Consider the following 19,099-nt stretch of genomic DNA (forward strand, 5'->3'; position numbering starts at 1 on the left):
TGCAAAAGTAAAAGTAATTAACAAATTAGTGAGTATCTTCATAATATGGTAGCAGGAGTGAAGAAACAACAGTTCCTTTAGGCCCTTGCCTACAAAAAAATACTTTTCGAATTTCTCCTTTTGTCCTTCAAAAGCAATCAGATGCTAGCATTGTCAACATGAACACTAAGCATATATTTCTCATATATATGAGCAATGGGAAAAGAAGATGACAGCACTAGTTAAACCACCATCCAAGGTAGTTAACATTCTTGTTTGTTTGTTTGTTTGTTTGTTTATCAAATATATATAGATGCCCATTTCATGAATGTGACTCTCTATGAAGTTCTTTTCTTGTGCATTGAGCCAAATGGTACATTAGCTACTCTCTTAATGCTTCATGGGTCAAGTTGGTGAAGCTGCTGAAATGAACTGGAGCTCAGCTGCCAATCCTGGCATTTGGGGAGGACAGATGCAGCATTCACATTCCAGGCAACTCAATACCACCATTGTCTCTGCTCCAATTAGACCCTCATACATCAAGGGCCCATAAGAGAGATGGGGGAGGAATGGTTGGTCTGAGGTTCTGGTAGAGAATGTTTTATCTGGAGAAGAAAAATATGGGATAAAAGAGCAATATATGAGTTTGAAATGCCAATTATCCAGAAGAATGTTCCATTTTTCATCAAAGAAAAAAAAAAGACTGCTCTACTGATTTGGATGGAAAAGAAAGAGCTCTAAATTTTCCTTTTTCTTTTTCACTTTCTGCAACATTCGTTTTATTTTGTAGATCACATTTTATTCATTAAAATTAGTTATTGCAGTAGGGAAAAGAGCCTGTATGAATGCATGTATTTCAGAATCATTTTTATTAATTGGTCAATGTATTTCAGGCCAGAGCCACATTCATACAGAGAAAAAATTGTTAGAGACACATTGTCCATGGTGAGTAGAGTAAGCACTCAATTGGGAGCACAATATTCTTTCTTTCACTGCCTTCCTCTTTTATCTTCTCCTTAGTCTCACTCTTTTTAGTCAGCAGACAGTCAAGGAAAGAATCAATCACCTTTGTCAGTGGCCTATACTGACCATAGTAGGCTTTTGAAATGAGGGTGATAGCCATATAAATTAGGCTGAGGACTGTGGGTAATCCTAAAGCCAGAAATTGTTTGCCTCAGTTATATAACAGCCTTTTCTTAACTAATAAATATCAGAGCACTGTTGGTGAAGTCTGCATAAATTTAGGGCCAATAGACAGTAATCCTGTTCTGGACGTAATGTAAGATTTTTTTTAAAAAAAGAGGTGAAAATGGAAAGTTTAAGTTTTGAATTCAGCTGTTACTTAGATTTTTTTTAAAAACTTATGAAAAAAAAGTCTTATGAAATAATTCCCCCTTACAGGTAATGGATAATATAAGCTGATTTGTGCACAAAAATAAACTACTTGTGTTGATTAGCAAATTGGAGCCAAAAACTCATATGCCAAAAACTTTGTTAATAAGCATGGAAATAAATTGGAGAAATGGGGGTTATACCTTTATATCTAGGGTGCTGACCTCACTGTGTCCTTTTGACCTAATGTTGATTTCTAAATCCTTTGTAAGCCCCCAATTTAAATGCTGCTAAGAGTCACAAATATAGGACTCCACATAATATGGTCTGGCAAGTTACAGATAGCTGGGATCAGGCCAGCATGCTTGTGTCCTCCTCTCCTCTCTTAGAATGAACATCTAAACGCAACTTATATGAATATAATGCACACACCCAGCCATTTCGTCCTGTAGCAGCTCTTTCTCTCATTGCGAGCACTTGACTGGACTCTGTTCATCACACGTAGAAGCAGCCAGCTTGGCAAGCCTGCCACTGGAAACCACACTTAACCTCATGATGCTTGCCAAGTTGTAGCTACTCCTACATTCAGCCAATGCCTCCCAGAAGTTCAGTTCTGCTGAGCAAGGAAACAGCTTTCAGAATTAAAGAAGTAAAAATCTAATAACAGTATGGCTACTAACACCGAATGAAATTTGACTGTTTGCTTCTTCATTCTCACTTACCCAATGTCACCTCACTCTTTTTATATACTCTCCTTTTCCCCTCCCTCCCTAATTCCCACAGCCTTTTGTTTTTCTTCCTTTCAGTCCCTCAACCCTTCCTTCTGCCACCCATCCCGTTTCTTTCCTTTTTTTTTTTTATTTCCTAACGGCCTACCAGCTCTCTTTCTAAAAAAGTGGGGGCATGCCTCCAGTGAAGCTGTTGTCGTGACAACCTAAAAGAGCATCGGCGGTTTGGCCGGGACAGGCTGACCAGGCAGCGGCTCCAGGGGAGAAAGGATGCGCGGCGCAGCTGGCCGAGTGGCTTTCTGGAGTGGGGAGGGGGGACGAGCGCGTGGAAAGCGAGTTTCCACTAAGTCAGGCAACGAGGAGACCCTCTTCCTCTCCCTCCCCCGGCTCTCCCTCCACCGCTGAGCCGCTCGCCGCTCCCTCCTCCCTTCGCTCCGCCTGGGAAAGTGGGTTAGGGAGAGAGCTGAGCGCAGAGACTGCTGTGCCGCTCGCTCTAGCAAAAGCATCCACTCGCTGAAGGAGCAGGAGGAGGGGGGGAGGCAGGCAGGCAGGCGAAGTCGCAGCTTCTCGCCTTAGGGGGCTCGCCTGCCCTTTCGGAGCTCTTTTGGACGCCTTAATTTGTTTGCTTTCGTCTCTCCTCCCCCCCTTCGCTCCCCTCCCGTCGGGATCCCTACCCTCCTCTGGGTTTTGTTTTTAATGTGTGTGTGTAACCGCCTCCTTGCCTCTTTTCTTCGTCTCCATCCCTGTCCGGCTTGCCTGTGGGGGACTTAAAACAAGCCAAAAGAGCGCGCGCAAGAAACAACAAGACATTATCTCTTTCCAACCCCAAGGCATCGAAAGGGAGAGGGGTTGGGGGAGGAGAAGCCTAAAAAGAAGCCAGGACCAGGTCGGGAAGGAGGAACACCCCCCTCCCAACCAAGAAGCCGAGATAACTGATCAACTGGACAGACAGAGTTGTGCGTTTTTCGATCGCTGGCCGGATATTACTGTACCTCTCTCGCCTGCTGCCCTCTCTCTCCCTGTTCTCTTTTCCTGGGTTTAAGTCCACCATCCTCCAAGCACCGAGAGTGATTGAGAGAAAGAGCGCGGAGCGAGAGAGAGAGAAAAGTCCATCCTTTGCAACTCCAGCCATGGTGGGAAGGGCTCAGCCCGATCGGAGACAATTCCCGTTGGTCCTACTGAGACTGCTTTGCCTTCTCCCTACAGGGCTGCCGGTCCGCAGCGTGGATTATAACCGAGGCACTGACAACATCACGGTGAGGCAGGGAGACACAGCTATCCTCAGGTAGGGGGCGATCGGCCAACTTTTCTTACCGTCTTCTTGTCTCCCGCTTGAGAGTCCTGACCCGGGCTGCGAGTGGAGGGGTGGGAGGACGAGGGTGTGCTCCTGGTCGTGTGGATGTGACTAAGGTGTTCGTGTGAGATTGATTTTGACTAATCATGCCCGCTTGTTTCCCCAAGTAAAATTTCTCCATCCTGTTTCTCGGGTCATTGTACCCAATTCATCCTCCCCTTACCCCAATCCTACATTTGTCAGAAGATTGAAAATATTTCCCAATGTATATTAACCATGTGGCTGTTGCTGTTTTTTTTTTTTAAGAAATAAGAAATTTCTGCTAATATATGATGTTTGTTGTGGGATACATAGGATTTACGGCCAGTCTTCCAAAACTTGTCTTCTATAGCTCCTGAATGGTTATATAAAATATATCTCAATGTGCTTTGGATGGAGCTGTTTTTATTGGATCGTTTCTGTGGCTGGTCTTCCATGCACCTCTGTGTTGGTTTGTTACCTAGACAAACGAAGGAGAAAATAAGTAGCCAGAAAGGAAATGTGCAAGTTGTCTTTCCCTTCCAGCCAACATTTAAATGGCATAAGAAAGCCCCAAGCATCCACCACATCATTTATTTATTTGAATTATATCCTGATTTTTTTTTTGTTTTGTACAACTCAAGTCAGTGTACATAATGCGAGAGGTCAGAGAAAAGAATCATTATGGAAGTAACCTGTTTTCTTCCCTCTCCATTATCACACTCCTCTAAAATTTAAGCACTACTTAAGAGAATTATTTGCTAGTTGTTCTGGCTCTTGTACAAATGGATTAAAACCCATTTAACAACATAATTCATTTATGATGTTTTATAAAAAAAATCTTTGGACAGCTTAAGTGCAATGTTGCAATTTGGAATGTGCATGGTTTCTTGTCAGGTGATTCTGAGTTGCCTGTGTGGCTTGCTCTGTGGGTTTTCCTTGTTAAGCCTAGAAGGAGAGCTACAGTAAGTTCAGTGCATATGTGTGTGACTTGACTGGCTGGTGATGGGAAGCTGCATCTCGGTGTTTGTGCTGCCTGTTTAAATTGAGATTATATAAATCCTAGTCACTTTAAATCTTGAATTAAAACACCCTCTCATTCATATAAATAAACAAATCCTTACACTGCAATATGCTCTACTGTATTTAAACTTCCGTGTTACAGAAGCTATGCGTGCACCAGGATCTGCATTCTGCATATTGTGGCAGTAAAATTACTGGATGTGATTTAGAAGAGAGTAATTTATGCAAAGAACAGCTATTGCACAGCTGTCAAAGATCCAGGGAATAGTTCTTCAGCAAACATAGTGACAACACAAAGTTTTTACTCCATTTCTGTAGAATAAAACTTGATAGCTGACAGACCCTGCCTTTGAAGCTCAGCATTTTTTTCACCCACCTCTCTGCTTTGCCGCTAGAAGTGCATTTTTATTACATGCAGGGAAATAGTGTGTATTCCTTGTATTTTGATATTAGTGAGAGGGGGTTTAGAATGCAAAGCAGTAGTCTCCTATTCATTTCATGAGCTAAGAGTGTTCTGATGTTGGAATATACTGTCAGCAGCACCATTCCTCAGCTCTTCAGCCTTGTTAACTTGCATGTAAGATTTTCCACATGGAGTAATAGGATTTAGCAAGCAATTCATCTGACGTGCGTTCTGTGATAGAAAGCTTCTGAAACACCAAACCAGAGTGTTATCTGTGACTTTAGAGATCTCTTCCCCTCCCCCTCCCTCTCTCATGGCCCTTCCCTGTTGAGATTTAGTAATTAACCCTTTCAGGTAGGGTTTTCCCCCCCTGTTTTTCTAGTCTTTCATTTTAAAATGCATAGTGTAGATCTTCCCTTTTCCTAAGTAGCACAGAAGGGAGTATGTTCAGCTTCACTGTGTACATATGGCACTAGCTAAGTCGTTAAGCTCACTTACCCAGCTAGGGGTCATTGGATTTCTATTTCCCACTTAACCTTGCAGCTCTGAAGTTTATCTACAGATACAAGGTGCCCAGAATGCATTTGCTGCAAAGATGTATACAGCTTGCAGGATAGTGATGAAGAACAAACATGTACAGATTTTATTCCTTTTTTTAGAGTTTCCCAAATATGTGTGGGCAGTTAGTTTTAGTAAGCATTTAATTCTGGGGTCGGAGAGGGAGAGAGAGAGAGAGACAGGAGAGAGAGAGAGAGAGGGAGAGGGAGGGAGGGAGGGAGAGAGAGAGAGAAAAAAAGAAAGAAAGAAAGAAAGAAAGAAAGAAAGAAAGAAAGAGAAAGAAAGAGCTGTAATATATATTGGCATCCAGCAGAGAGAGACACACTATGAAAAAAAGCAAGCACAATTCCTTCCTTTCATCAATTTATCTCAGGCAACAGTATGTCAACTTCCATGCATAATTATTTAACTAAGAAAGCCAAAGAGCTAGCTATAGAAGTCAGAGTTTCACCATTATGATTATAAAAAGGGTTGTGTGCTTTATAAATTTTGCACATTCCAGTTCAGATTTTATCTATCTTGGCTTGGAATTGTATGAATGTTGCACATAAATGTTGTTACTTGAAGCAATTGCATTAAGGATATGTTTAGTTATTGCTGTAGCCCACAAATTCTGACAAGCACTGGCTGTACAAATTTTATGGTTTTCTGCACAGGTGATGAAGACTGGCATCATTTATTCTTTTCTAGACTCTCCAGATATTCATTTGGGAATAAAAGATCTAGGATGATAGTTTCTGACCATACCACAATGTGCTTGCATTCTTATTTGTATAAAATGCATATAGATACCTTGTACCAGTGGTGGGTTACAACTGGTACGCCCCGGTACAGGCCTACCGGGGCATGCTGGGAGCACCAGGTACCATTCCAGTATGGTGCTCCGGAGAGCCCACCCACCTGCCTGTGTTCCTTACTGGTATTTGAACTCTTTGGCGCATGGAGCATACAGTGCCTGTGCGACGCTCCACCAAGCAGCTAGAGCGTCGCGGAGGCATCGCGGAGCATCACAGCAGGTAAGGATTATGAGTGCGCTACATGCATGTGTGTGCAAGCTGCGCACGTTCATGTGGTGGGCACCAGGCGCCGTTGCACCGTACCGGTTGCAACGGGATCCAGAACCCACCACTGCTTTGTACATAGGTTTATTGAAAATGATAGAGACTAATTATTAGACCACATGACATTGTGTAAACTAACTAAACCTTGATGAAATGAAGATAGGGAGTAGTACTTATTAAACGCACATTTGACTGCTTTTGAAATTGATATCTTGTCACAATAGCTTACAATATGATTAGTACAATAAAAAAATCTATATATTCAGTTGATACAATCAAAAACCTTCAACATGACACACCTCTTTTTTGCAAACACTTTTTTGGATATGAACTTATGGGCCCCATCAAAGTATCCTTAACTAAAATTCTGCCTTTAAGAAAGTTTCAGATAGAGGGGTTAATTCAAAGAAATTATGGTGAACAACTTGTGATTCTCCATTATTTTCCCCCTACTTGTTCTAAGTGAATTCCACAAAAGTTTAAAAATGATACCTAAATATTCCCTGCTTTACATTTAAAATCCAACTTTATAGCTCTGCAATTGTCCTATTTATTTGAACCTGTATTCCTGTAACTTAGTAGAATTAAAGAATAATTATTGACTTTTGTATAAAAGCTTTGCATATTTCATTCATAGTCCCATTCCTGGACCAACAATCCCTACTCATAGTCACTCATGTCCTAGTCACTTCGCCTCTTGACTATTGCAACATGCTCTACATGGGGCTGCCCTTGAAGAGCATCCAGAAGCTCCAGCTGGTGGAAAATGCAGTAGCCCACATGGTTTTGCGCAAACCCTGGTGTGTCCATGTATCATCTCTCCTGCGGGAGCTGCATTGGCCTCCAATTTGCTTCTGGGTGCAATTTAAGGTGCTGGTTGTCACCTTTAAAGCCCTTCATGGTTTGGGACCAGGTTATCTTAGGGATCATCTCTTGCTGGTCATATCTACCCAACCCATCAGAACAGGGAGGCAGGGAATGCTGTGGGTCCCATCCCTGAGGGAGATACAACTTGTGGGACCCAGATGAAGGGCCTTCTCCATGGTGGCTCTCTCTCTCTGGAACATCATTCCTCCAGAATTAGAATGGCCCCCACTGTAATACTTTTCTGGAAGGCGCTGAAGACCTGGTTCTGCCAGCAGGCCTGGGGAAGCCAGAGCAGGATGGAGCCCACTAAATGGCTTGTTTGATTTGCTGTCATCTGGCAGGGGGTTGGGGATGATTTTATTATATTATACTGTATTAATTTATTTGATTCTATCTATCAATTTTATTGTTTTAAATGTGGTTTTATATTCTGTAAGCCATCTTTTGTTGCTATGGAGAATAGGCAGCAATATAGATAGATAGATAGATAGATAGATAGATAGATAGATAGATAGATAGATAGATAGATAGATAATAGATAAATAGATAAATAGATAAATAGATAAATAGATAAATAGATAGCAATAGCAGTAGACTTATATACCGCTTCATAGGCCTTTCAGGCCTCTCTAAGCGGTTTACAGAGAGTCAGCATATTGCCCCCAACAATCTGGGTCCTCATTTTACCCACCTCGGAAGGATGGAAGGCTGAGTCAACCCTGAGCCGGTGAGATTTGAACCGCTGACCTGCTGATCTAGCAGTAGCCTGCAGTGCTGCTTTTAACCACTGCGCCACCTTGGCTCATAAATAGATAAATAGATAAATAGATAAATAGATAAATAGATAAATAGATAAATAGATAAATAGATAAATAGATAAATAGATAAATAGATAAATAGATAAATAGATAAATAGATAAATAGATAAATAGATAAATAGATAAATAGATAAATAGATAAATAGATAAATAGATAAATAGATAAATAGATAAATAGATAAATAGATAAATAGATAAATAGATAAATAAATAGACAGACTTGAAATATAGGTAGTCCTTACTTACGACTACAATTGGAATCTGAATTTCTGTTACTAAACAAGATGGTTGTTAAGTAAGATTTTACAACCTTTTTTGGCTACTGTTGTTAAGCAAATCACTGCCATTGTTAAATGAGGTCATTAAGAAATATGACTTTTCTCAGTGACTTTGCTTGTGAAATCTGACTGGGAAGGTTGCAAATGGCAATCACATCACTCCAAGATGCTGCAAATATCATAAATGCCGGTTGGTTGCTGTGCCGGAATTTTGATCATGTAACTGCAATGGTCATAAGTGTGAGGACTGGTGATAAGTCACTTTCCTCAGTGCTATTGTAACTTTAAATGGTTTGCCAAATGAATGGTTGTAAGTCAAGGACTACCTCTATACATTTCTATCTTGTTCCTCTTGAATGTGTCTATAAGAAGAATAGATGCTACAACATCAGTGGAGGGTAACCATTAGTCTTTGAGGAACAGAAAGCTATATAGAGGGGGACTAGGATTGCAGTGAATGGAGGAAAATGCACTAATGCAAAGTCAGATGATGTTCTGACCTAGGCTTCCAAAGAAAGCATAAATCACAACATTAGTCCTAAAATCCTTTTTTATTTATACAGCTGTGAATTATGGTCATTCACAGCCCGTAATGATTCACAGCCTATGAAGAGTCCGACAAATATTTGCTCAAGTTGCCACCCTTTCAGGGTAATGTTGATAAGCACCCACCTTTATCTCCCTTGAAACGCTGTCAGAGACTTAATTGCCAATTAGTTTTGCAAGTACAAATTTAGCATAGAGTCAAACAGAACTTCTCAGAGCTTGAATTGACCAGATGAACTAATTGCTTCCTGCAAAGGCTTATGTCCATTTGCTCCTCTTTTATGTCTTATGGGAGGAGCCAATCATTTCCAAGCTTTACGCCCCAGTCACCCCTTTTTTCTTAATTGTTCTTGCCTTTTGGTAGCTCTGAGCACACTGGGAACCGGCTCACACTGTTGTTCTGCCTCACTGATGTCAGACTCCAGAGATAGCATATAACTACCAGATGGCCTTGGCTCCTATATATATATATTCCTATCTGAAAAGAGCAAGAAAACTTGTCCAATGTAGAACATGTGAAGACCAGCTGGCATAACAGGAAATTTACTGGGGGATATAAAATCTTGTAGTTCTAGGTTGCAGTTCTAAGTTCAATTTTACATTACATCAGAAAATAAAGAACATTATAGTTTTCAATAAGCCAAAATTATCATCTTTTTCATATTAAAGAAAAAAGTTTAATACAGTGGGAATTGTTTTTTGATAGTTAAAGAAAGAAGAAAAAAGTCTAACTGACTTATGTCTATGGGAAGCTGAGTTAAAGAGGAGCACATGAAGTCAATCTCATTGACATGGAAATTGTGATTTCCTATTATACACAAACTAGTACAATTCTTTCAATTTTTGCACATAACATTGTCTTGCGCGCAATAATCATATACAAAAACAATTTGCTATGACTTTTTTAAAGTTCCCTATCCATTAATTTCCCCATAAAAGAGTACTGGTTTTAAGGCGAATCTTAGCCTTTAAAAGTCTTTCTTTCAGTACATGTACTTGAACCTAAAATTTTCTGGCTTTTTACAAGTCCACTAAGCAGAATACAATCATCCTGGATATTATCTATATTTCCAACATAAATTTGAAATGCATTTATACATTTTAGACATTCTTATTTGATCATGTACCAATAGTATATCATTTTATAAGCATTATTCTGTAGATTATAAAACAATGTGAATGTCAATGCTTTTCCCAGAGTACATTGTGAATCTCATTAATTTCTAATATATGAACTGAAGTTTGTGTTTCACTTCAGAGTTTTCCATACCGGGTCTGTGAAGGCTCTTTCTACAAATTGTTGTTATATTGAATTTTATGAATATACAGTATAAATTATGTGAGTTTATGCAAATATAATTGAAGTAAATGAAATAAAACTCAAGTGCTGTTTCTTATGATGAATGGTGAAATGTGAGTCTGTTGCAGCTGAGTGAGGCTTTCGCCACAAAGCTCAATACCAACGAGATGTGAGACCACGAAGGTGCAAGAGAGACAGGTTTATTGATGCATCGAGTTCAACATGTTCACACACCAAAATCTGAACTAACTGGGCTCCACCCAGGACATTGATTTTTATACCCTGATTCAAACTTGATTATTTGAAGGCGTTACTATAAGGCGTTTTCATATACTAAGTCAAGCCCCTTATTAAAACAGAGAAGTATATTCTGGAAAAATACAAAATAAGAAGTTAATAGGAAATTACAAAAAAAGAGAAGTTCCAATATATTTCAAATAGTACAAACAGTTTTATGCAATTTTATCCTTGTGTTATCTTACACCTATGGTTGACTTCCTTGTACAGGATCTTGCCACACTGTTCCAGTAAGATTTGTAATACTTATGAAGAAGTAAGAAATCAAAGTAAGAAATCAAAATGAATCAACGCACCCAATTAAGCATACAACATTGATTTATACTTAAGGTGACCAGATTTTCAGATTGGTAAAGAGGGACACCTTTGACCGGGGGGGGGGGAGGGCTTGATTAAAATTTTTATACGGAGCAACAAACATTTTTATACAACGCAAAAATAGTATTGTAATATTTTTTTTATTTCAGCATAACTACAATTTACAAATATAAATTGTAACTGTTGCCAAACATCAAAATTTTGATCACGTGACCATGAGGATGCTGCAACAGTCGCTAAGTGTGAAAATGGTCGCTAAGTGTGAAAATGGTCATCAGTCACTTTTTTCAATGCCATTGTAACTTTGGTCACTATACCACCTTTCTTGCCACAGTTCTTAAGTGAATAACTGCAGCTGGTATTTTGTATTTTGTATAGAATCTTTTTAAAAATAGTCTAAGACAATTTAAAAAAAGAATCCACACAGAATAAATTGAAGTAAAACTATTTTTAAAAATTCTGTGCACAATATATTTCAAAGTATTGTGCATAGAATTTTTAAAAATGGTTTCACTTCAATTTATTTTGGATAGAATCCTTTTTTAAAATTGTCTTAGACAAATTTAAAACAAGATTCTATCCAAAATACAAAATACCAGCTGCAGTTATTCACTTAAGAACTGTGGCAGAAAAGGTGATATAATGGGCTTAGTGACCAAAGTTACAATGGCATTGAAAAAAGTGGCTGATTACCATTTTCACACTTAGCGACCATTTTCACACTTAGCGACCATTGCAGCATTCTCATGGTCACACGATCAAAATTTTGATGTTTGGCAACAGATTCGTGTTTATGATGATTTCAGTATCCTGGGGTCATATAATCACCTTTTGACAAAGTCAAATGGGGAAACCAGATTCACTTATGTTACTAATTTATCAGCTGCAGTTATTCACTTAAGAACTGTGGCAAGAAAGGTGATATAATGGGCTTAGTGACCAAAGTTACAATGGCATTGAAAAAAGTGGCTGATTACCATTTTCACACTTAGCGACCATTTTCACACTTAGCGACCATTGCAGCATTCTCATGGTCACACGATCAAAATTTTGATGTTTGGCAACAGATTCGTGTTTATGATGATTTCAGTATCCTGGGGTCATATAATCACCTTTTGACAAAGTCAAATGGGGAAACCAGATTCACTTATGTTACTAATTTATCAGCTGCAGTTATTCACTTAAGAACTGTGGCAAGAAAGGTGATATAATGGGCTTAGTGACCAAAGTTACAATGGCATTGAAAAAAGTGACTGATGACCATTTTTCACACTTAGCAACCATTTCCACACTTAGCGACCATTGCAGCATCCTCATGGTCACACGAGCAAAATTTTGATGTTTGGCAACAGTTACAATTTATATTTGTAAATTGTAGTTATATTGAAATAAAAAAATATTACAATACTATTTTTGCGTTGTATGAAAATTTTTGTTGCTCCGTATAAAATTTTTAATCAAGCCCCCATCCCCAGTCAAAGGTGTCCCTCTTTACTGAATATCTGGTCACCTTGCTTTTTAGGATGCTGTCTAGATTTGCCATAGCTTTCCTCCCCAGGAGCAAGCATCTTTTAATTCCTTGGAATTGGGTATGTCTAGTTTAATGAAAAGAAGGACCGAGGTATTGTATTGTGGCTGCTGCAATTAATATACTTAATAACTCAATTTTTATTCTTTATTTTTTAATAATGATTTTCATAACAGTTGCTCCTGTTTTTGTAATTACTGTTTTATATTATTATTTTAGTGGATTGTTGTCACCCCTGAGAGTCATTTCTATTGAGATGTACATATTTGAACAATAAATGTATTTATTTTCATATTTAAGGAAAGGCATCATCTATAAACTAAGCAAAGGTGTAGCTTCCACGATGTGCCCTTGGGATCTTGAAGTTGGTGGGAATCTACTCAGAGATTAATTGAGGAAAGCTTAATAACAGGGCGTTCTTAACTTAAATCCACTCAGAATAAAACTATTTAAATAAATCCTATGCACAATAAATAAAATATTATTTTAAAATACATTAAAAAATAAAAGAAAAAAACCCACTTACCAGTAGGCAGACACTCCAAGTCAATCCAGAATGATGTAGATGTTAATACAAAGAACTGAGCAAATTAAAATGGTTAAATAGTCCCAGAGAAACAGTTTTCAAAGAAAAAAGAAGAGCACCATTTTTTTCCCCACATGAGCAGCCCTCCAAATTCCGTGCCCCTCCCCTCCGGAAAATCCAGGAAGTAACAGTTGCTTCCCTCTCTAGCCGGGTGTTTCCTGCAGCTCTATGGTAATGGTTCATTTTTTCTTATAAAAGTGAGTAAGGGCGGGGGAGGGGGTCTGTTTTCTTGCTTTAAAGTTTTAATATCTTCAATGAAAGTACTGAGACAGAGAGAGAGGTTAGTTAGACAGGGTGTCTTTTGTCTTGCCCTGGTTAGGACTTCTTGCCCCGGTTAGGATTTCTTAAGCAATTCCACTGGGCTTTCAACATGAAGCCAGAAAAAAATCGGGACTTTTTTAAAACGCGGAGGGACACGGGAAAAATTGTTATAAAGCGTGATTGTCATGCTGAAATTGGGTCATCTGGTCACCTTATTTATACTGTAGAAGCTGGGGTCTCATACCCTTAGAAAGCATTGGGGTATCTACCCATTCTCCCCCTCCTGCCTCAAGTCCAATGCACATAATTTATTAAAAGTGCTTAATTTTAGGCTTCCCTCTCGAAAAAGATTCTAAAGTTACTGATTAGTAAAACTGTTGTCATTATAAATATATAATAAGTATATTCAATGGTGTGATTTTCGCATTGTCTTTCCACATGGAGTGATATACCTCATCCAACATTGTATAGTTGTAAAATGTTGTACAGATATAACATATTTGTCTCCATAAGATAAGATATACTTGGACTTATATTTTTAAAAAAAACATACATGAAGGGGAGATGTGACATTTTATTTTATTTTCTAAGAAACAATCTTCAAAATATAATGCCTATATTAATTCATGTGCAAAAATGGCTAAATTTTAATATTCCTCTTCCTGCTAAGATACTATGTGGTCTGTGGAAAATATTGCTTTAAATAAAATTAAATGCAAGTTATTATAGTTAAAAAAGCTGTAAATATATATTTTTAGCTGAGAAAGACTACAATTAGAAGATTTGACCAATATATTTGAAACTCTTTATTTATAATTATAAATATTCATTCTTAGACCAAAACAAACCACCATAGATGAAATCTACTCTTCTAGCCCAGGGCTTTCAAATTCGAGGCCCATGGGCCGGATGCCTCAGGTGCTGGCCACGCCCATGCCTGGTTTAGCAAAGAGGGGAAAAAATCAAGATATGTGACACCACCGTGATGACACTCCCGCTCTAGCAAGTGCAAATTTGTAGGTAGTTTTTTTTTAATGTCTTAGCCAAGATCTGGGCCCAAATGACTCCAATGTCCATGGTATAACCAGAACTGAGTTTTTTATTCCTAGCCCGGTATGCTATCCACTTTTGCTGCCATTCACAATATTATTGATACTTATTATAGCAACAAATAAAAGCCACTTTTTAAATCAGTAACACACAACAGTATGTTGTAAAGTGACTCTATTCCAGAACTTACTGGGCAATAGTCTTTCAATGTCTAAGGGGAGAATTATCAGATCTGTGTCAGCAATAGCTGAAAGATATACCATTGAAGGGAACTATGTATGTAGGTTTATTTAGAGACAGAAAGATTCTGTCCCATGTCAAGTAGAACATCACATTCATGCAAGACTAAGCTTTTTGCTGTCTCATCTTTGCCAGAATGGAAGGAATGGCTTTGTTTTATCTGTTTTCTTATTTATTGCTCTTAGGCCTTCTCTTACTTGGCATCTTTTTATTTCCTACTGGTGTCCAGTATAATCTTACTTGCTGTAGCTTTCTGCCTTTATGTGTTCCCAAAAACAAATAGATCACCTTTATCTCAGTCTTTATTCATGTCTACCATAACAGCTATAGTTACCACATCCTAACTGAAGACAAATTGTGCTAAGTACCAATTCCTCCTACAATTAGCTCTAGACAGGTGATGGAAAATCCATTTATCTAGTAGCAGATAGTGGGTTACAATTAACTACTTTTGATTACTCCATGGAAAGTATTTATTTATTGGAAAATAAGTACTATGTAATGAAAATAATAAGAAGCAAGTTAATATACAACACTTCAAGAATACAAATAGTTATTTCTATCTTGAGGAAAATCTATTTGAATTTAAAGTTTAGGCAAAGGGAATCATTAAAGTTTAGTTTTGAATTCTGAATTCTTTTTCTAATAAAAATAAAACAAGACTGTCATCTGTCTTTCAACAGAAGAACAACTATAATAACTTGTTGTTATAATAGTCTAGTTGTAAAGGAATTGTTTCAATTTCCTTTTGTAACTGCCACCGATAGAACTGGGAAAATCTTGTTAACAATCTGCCATTGCTATTTACCAAGAAAATAGCGGAGAGAGGAATTGGATTGATGAACGGATGGACTCTTTTTTATTCCTTCACTATTAACTTTCTAATTTAGGTAGCACAGGATTATCAACTGTTTAATGTTTTCCAAATAACTCATTACAATATTCCTATTCTGCCAAATTAATAGACTCTAGATGGATTACCATATTTTATAAACAACAATAGCGGTAATTATTAAAATATTTTAACATGATAACAATAATATGTATTAGTCACAATAATCCTAATAATTGAACAATTTAATGGAATGTATTATATCAGTGAGATTCAAGTCTATAGGTATTTTTATTGGTAGGTGGTTTTTTTGCTTTTTGCTGTTAGGTTAAAGGTTAACTTTTTGTCATAACTCATTGGAATTGTTTTAAACAGGTAAAAAAAATAGGAAAATTCAGAAAAAAATATGAAAAAGAGAAAATACAGAAAGCAAGAAAAGAAATATTTAAAGAAATGAATTCCAATATTTTGTACAGATTTTGTTTTTAACAGCAGTTAAAAACATTGTTGTCACTTCTTCCCATCATTCACCTCTCATATTCAATAGAAATCCAAAATTCATCATCATTTTTATCCATTTTTAATAAAAAGCTTGTAAAAGGTGTGGCTTTTAGGGAAGTCCTGTTGTTTATCCCTAATAAAAAAGTCAATTTTGTCATTTTTTCTAATTCTGTCATATTCACAGTCCAATCTTCCATGATTTTATAGTTCAAACTCTTAGCAACCTTCTTGCCTTCAATTAATTTTAAAACATTTTGATTATTTATTTCTTTATTTTTCTTGGGTCAAAATGGCACTCACCAAGTGAACTTGTTCTGCTAATTAGAAGATCTCTATGGCTGTCAAAGTATTGATATCCTAGTGGCTTTGGAAAGCAGAGTTTGAGTCAACCCATTGTCCTATATTCAGGTTCTGCATTGGATTGAGAGCTTGACCGTTCTTCCTCTCCTGGTACTTGATCTGCTATTCATCCACAGGTTCCCTTCAGATACTGTGGGTTTGGAGTGCATGTGAGTGATTCCTTAGCTTCTCTTTTATCCGTAGAAATTCTGCAGATCTGGGCTGACAGCCAGTCACTGAACTCTGCCTCCAATCATTGGAGACATGTTAGTTCTCCATTTTCACCATTTCCCCACCTTGAAGTCCATAAGGTTAGCATTTTGGAGGCAGGGAAGGAATCATGAGAAGAACTGGCTAGGTGAAAGAATGGCTAGGCAAATTCTAATTAAAAAATAAATAACATTTTGAGAAAAAAAAGACAATTTAGCAACTTCAATCCAAAGACATTTTAGAAAGTTGCAAACATCCCTTCAAAACAATTGTTGACTCCTGGTGACTGCCTGGATGAGTCCCTGCAGTTTTCTTGGCAGGTTTTTCAGAAATAGTCTGCCATTGCCTGCTTGCTGAGTCTGAGAGAGAATGATTAGCCCAAGATCATCAGCTGGCTTTGTGCCTTGGGGAACAGGTTTATAAACTGATGCCTTAACCACTACCATAAATTGACTTATCAAGATCTTTCAGTAATAAACACAAATGAAGTGTTTGTTGGCCTCCATATATTTCTGGAATCAAATATATATCTAAAATATCTTCAAGTAAAATAGTTATATACAATAACCTTAAAAATTCATAAACTTGTAATATTCAGATAAATGTAGGGAATCTATAAATTACTTTTCTATTATAGTCTATTATTAATTTTACAAATACCACTAATACGCTTAACATTCTTTCATCTGTTACATGAAATGATAGCAGCAGCAAAAATGGTTCTCAGCTGAGTACTGTTACATTCATACATTTATTTCTTATATGGATATAGATATAATTTCTACACTTCAAATATTTATTCAATAAATCAGTGTTTAGTGTGCAGGAAATGCATATGGACAATTATATCTGCATGCATGCATTATTTAAAGCTGTTAAATAGCATTTAAAAACAATCCACAAAATATGGATGTTTAAAAGAAGGGGGTTGTCACTGTTTTATTATCAATAGAATTGTAAATAATTAACCAGATTAGTTGTAACAGGTATCTTTCTATTTAATGGGTAGGATTTGTGGATATAGGCAAGAGCCAAGGTGGCGCAGTGGTTAAATGCAGCACTGCAGGCTACTGCTAGATCAGCAGTTCAGCGGTTCAAATCTCACCGGCTCAGGGTTGACTCAGCCTTCCATCCTTCTGAGGTGGGTAAAATGAGGACCCAGATTGTTGGGGGCAATATGCTGACTCTCTGTAAACCGCTTAGAGAGGCCTGAAAGGCCTATGAAGCGGTATATAAGTCTACTGCTATTGCTATTGCTATTGCTATATATTAATCTAGTCATTACTCTCTTATAACACTACCTGTTTTCCAAATATATTCTAATACTTTTGAGGGGTTTCAAATGAACAACAGGCAAAAAGGTTAAAATGAGACAACGCAAGTGACCTTCAAGAAAAGCCTTCCAATTTTAATTTGTGATTAGAAACTCTGTTCTAAATTAGAAATGTTGTTTTATACCCCTTATAAGTCAGCAACTATTTAAGGCTATTCCATAGGCAATGCCACTGAAGGGAAAATCATACCTCTGTTAATTGGCAGAACCAATCAAATGGATGAACATCTAAAGAAATCATAACATACTTACATATTCCTTTTGATATAGCAAAACAGGTACAGCCTTTAGAAGTGAAGCATAAAACGTTTACTCTCATGCAAGAATGTTAAAAAAAGTTTATAATGTAAGGAATGATAAAAGAAAATAATTCTCTAAAGTATGTTATATTTTTTATTGGTTCCATATATACTCCAAACACAATACCAAAACTTTAGATATACAGACCTAGCAGGCAGATATATGCACCCAGTGCTTGGCAGGAGAAAATCTTGTAAAATATATTTTATAACCCCAGACTTTCTCAGGGAATCTGTCTGGAGTTTGGAATATATGCACATAATAATGCATATGTCAGTTCAGAAATATATTTTCAGGGACTTAAGGTAGGTGGGTTAACAAATCAAAGGTGACACTTACCTAAGAAAACAACAGCAAAATTAGTGATTGATATACATATAGTGATATCATACCCTAATTTATAACTTACATTGAAGATAATAGTAGAGAAAAACTGTATTAGTTGTATTTTCTTGGTTCATAGATGTTCCCTTGAGTTTGAGCACCTCCTTCAATTTATTGCAAAATGTCTTACGTTTCCTATCTAGTGATTAAAATACCAGATTAGAAAATAGGAGACTGTCAATTCTAGTCCTGCCTTAGCCCAGCTCGGTGACCTTGGGCCAGTCAGTCTGTCTCAATCCTATAAAAAAGACAGTGGTAAGCCATTTCCAAAAAATTGTGAAGAAAACTGTGGGAACTGGTTCAGTCAGTTTACAGGAATCGACACAGATTCCAAGGGGCCATAAATAAATAAATTTAACAAAATTAATATAACCTTGCTAACTGCATCTTTCATACTTCACAGGTAGGTCCAGGGACAGAAACCTCCAATTAATATTATTAACATTGCATTGCAATTCTCATTCAACCCAGATCTATGAACCATTATATAATAGTACATTATTCAATCTTTCCAATGTTTTGGGAATTCAGTTTGCTATATGATGCTGGCGAGTATACTGTATGTTAGGGAAACTTTGAACATCTTATCTACACACCTCAAGCTTCAGATGGGGAAATATGTGCCTTTGATAAACTCCTCTCAGAGGCTTTGACAGAAGTGCCCATATTATCAATAGCAATAACATTTAGACATATATACTACTTCATAGTGTTT

General features: G+C 37.4%; 1 protein-coding gene and 1 long non-coding RNA gene across 3 annotated transcripts in view; one reads left to right on the forward strand and one right to left on the reverse strand.

The window, feature by feature from the left end:
- Positions 1-269: 269 nt before the first annotated feature.
- Positions 270-3,165, reverse strand: LOC148044344 (uncharacterized). Its single transcript, XR_015697471.1, has 3 exons — positions 3,032-3,165; positions 1,744-1,924; positions 270-584 (listed from the first exon to the last, which is right to left on the reverse strand). It is a non-coding gene; the product is annotated as an uncharacterized LOC148044344 (long non-coding RNA).
- LSAMP (limbic system associated membrane protein) overlaps positions 2,499-19,099 on the forward strand; it is a 485,924-nt gene continuing 469,323 nt past the window's right edge. The window contains exon 1 of one of the 2 annotated variants that reach the window (XM_087721321.1): positions 2,499-3,324. In XM_087721321.1, the coding sequence (XP_087577447.1) occupies positions 3,170-3,324 (155 nt within the window). In that variant the 5' untranslated portion in view covers positions 2,499-3,169. The remainder of the gene's footprint in view (positions 3,325-19,099) is intronic. The other variant, XM_087721322.1, reaches the window with a different exon arrangement.

This window comes from Thamnophis sirtalis, unplaced genomic scaffold (genome assembly GCF_051295495.1).
Source record: "Thamnophis sirtalis isolate CommonGarterSnake01/CBP01778 unplaced genomic scaffold, rThaSir2_p1.2 scaffold_8, whole genome shotgun sequence".
Classification (NCBI taxonomy): Eukaryota; Metazoa; Chordata; class Lepidosauria; order Squamata; family Natricidae; genus Thamnophis; species Thamnophis sirtalis.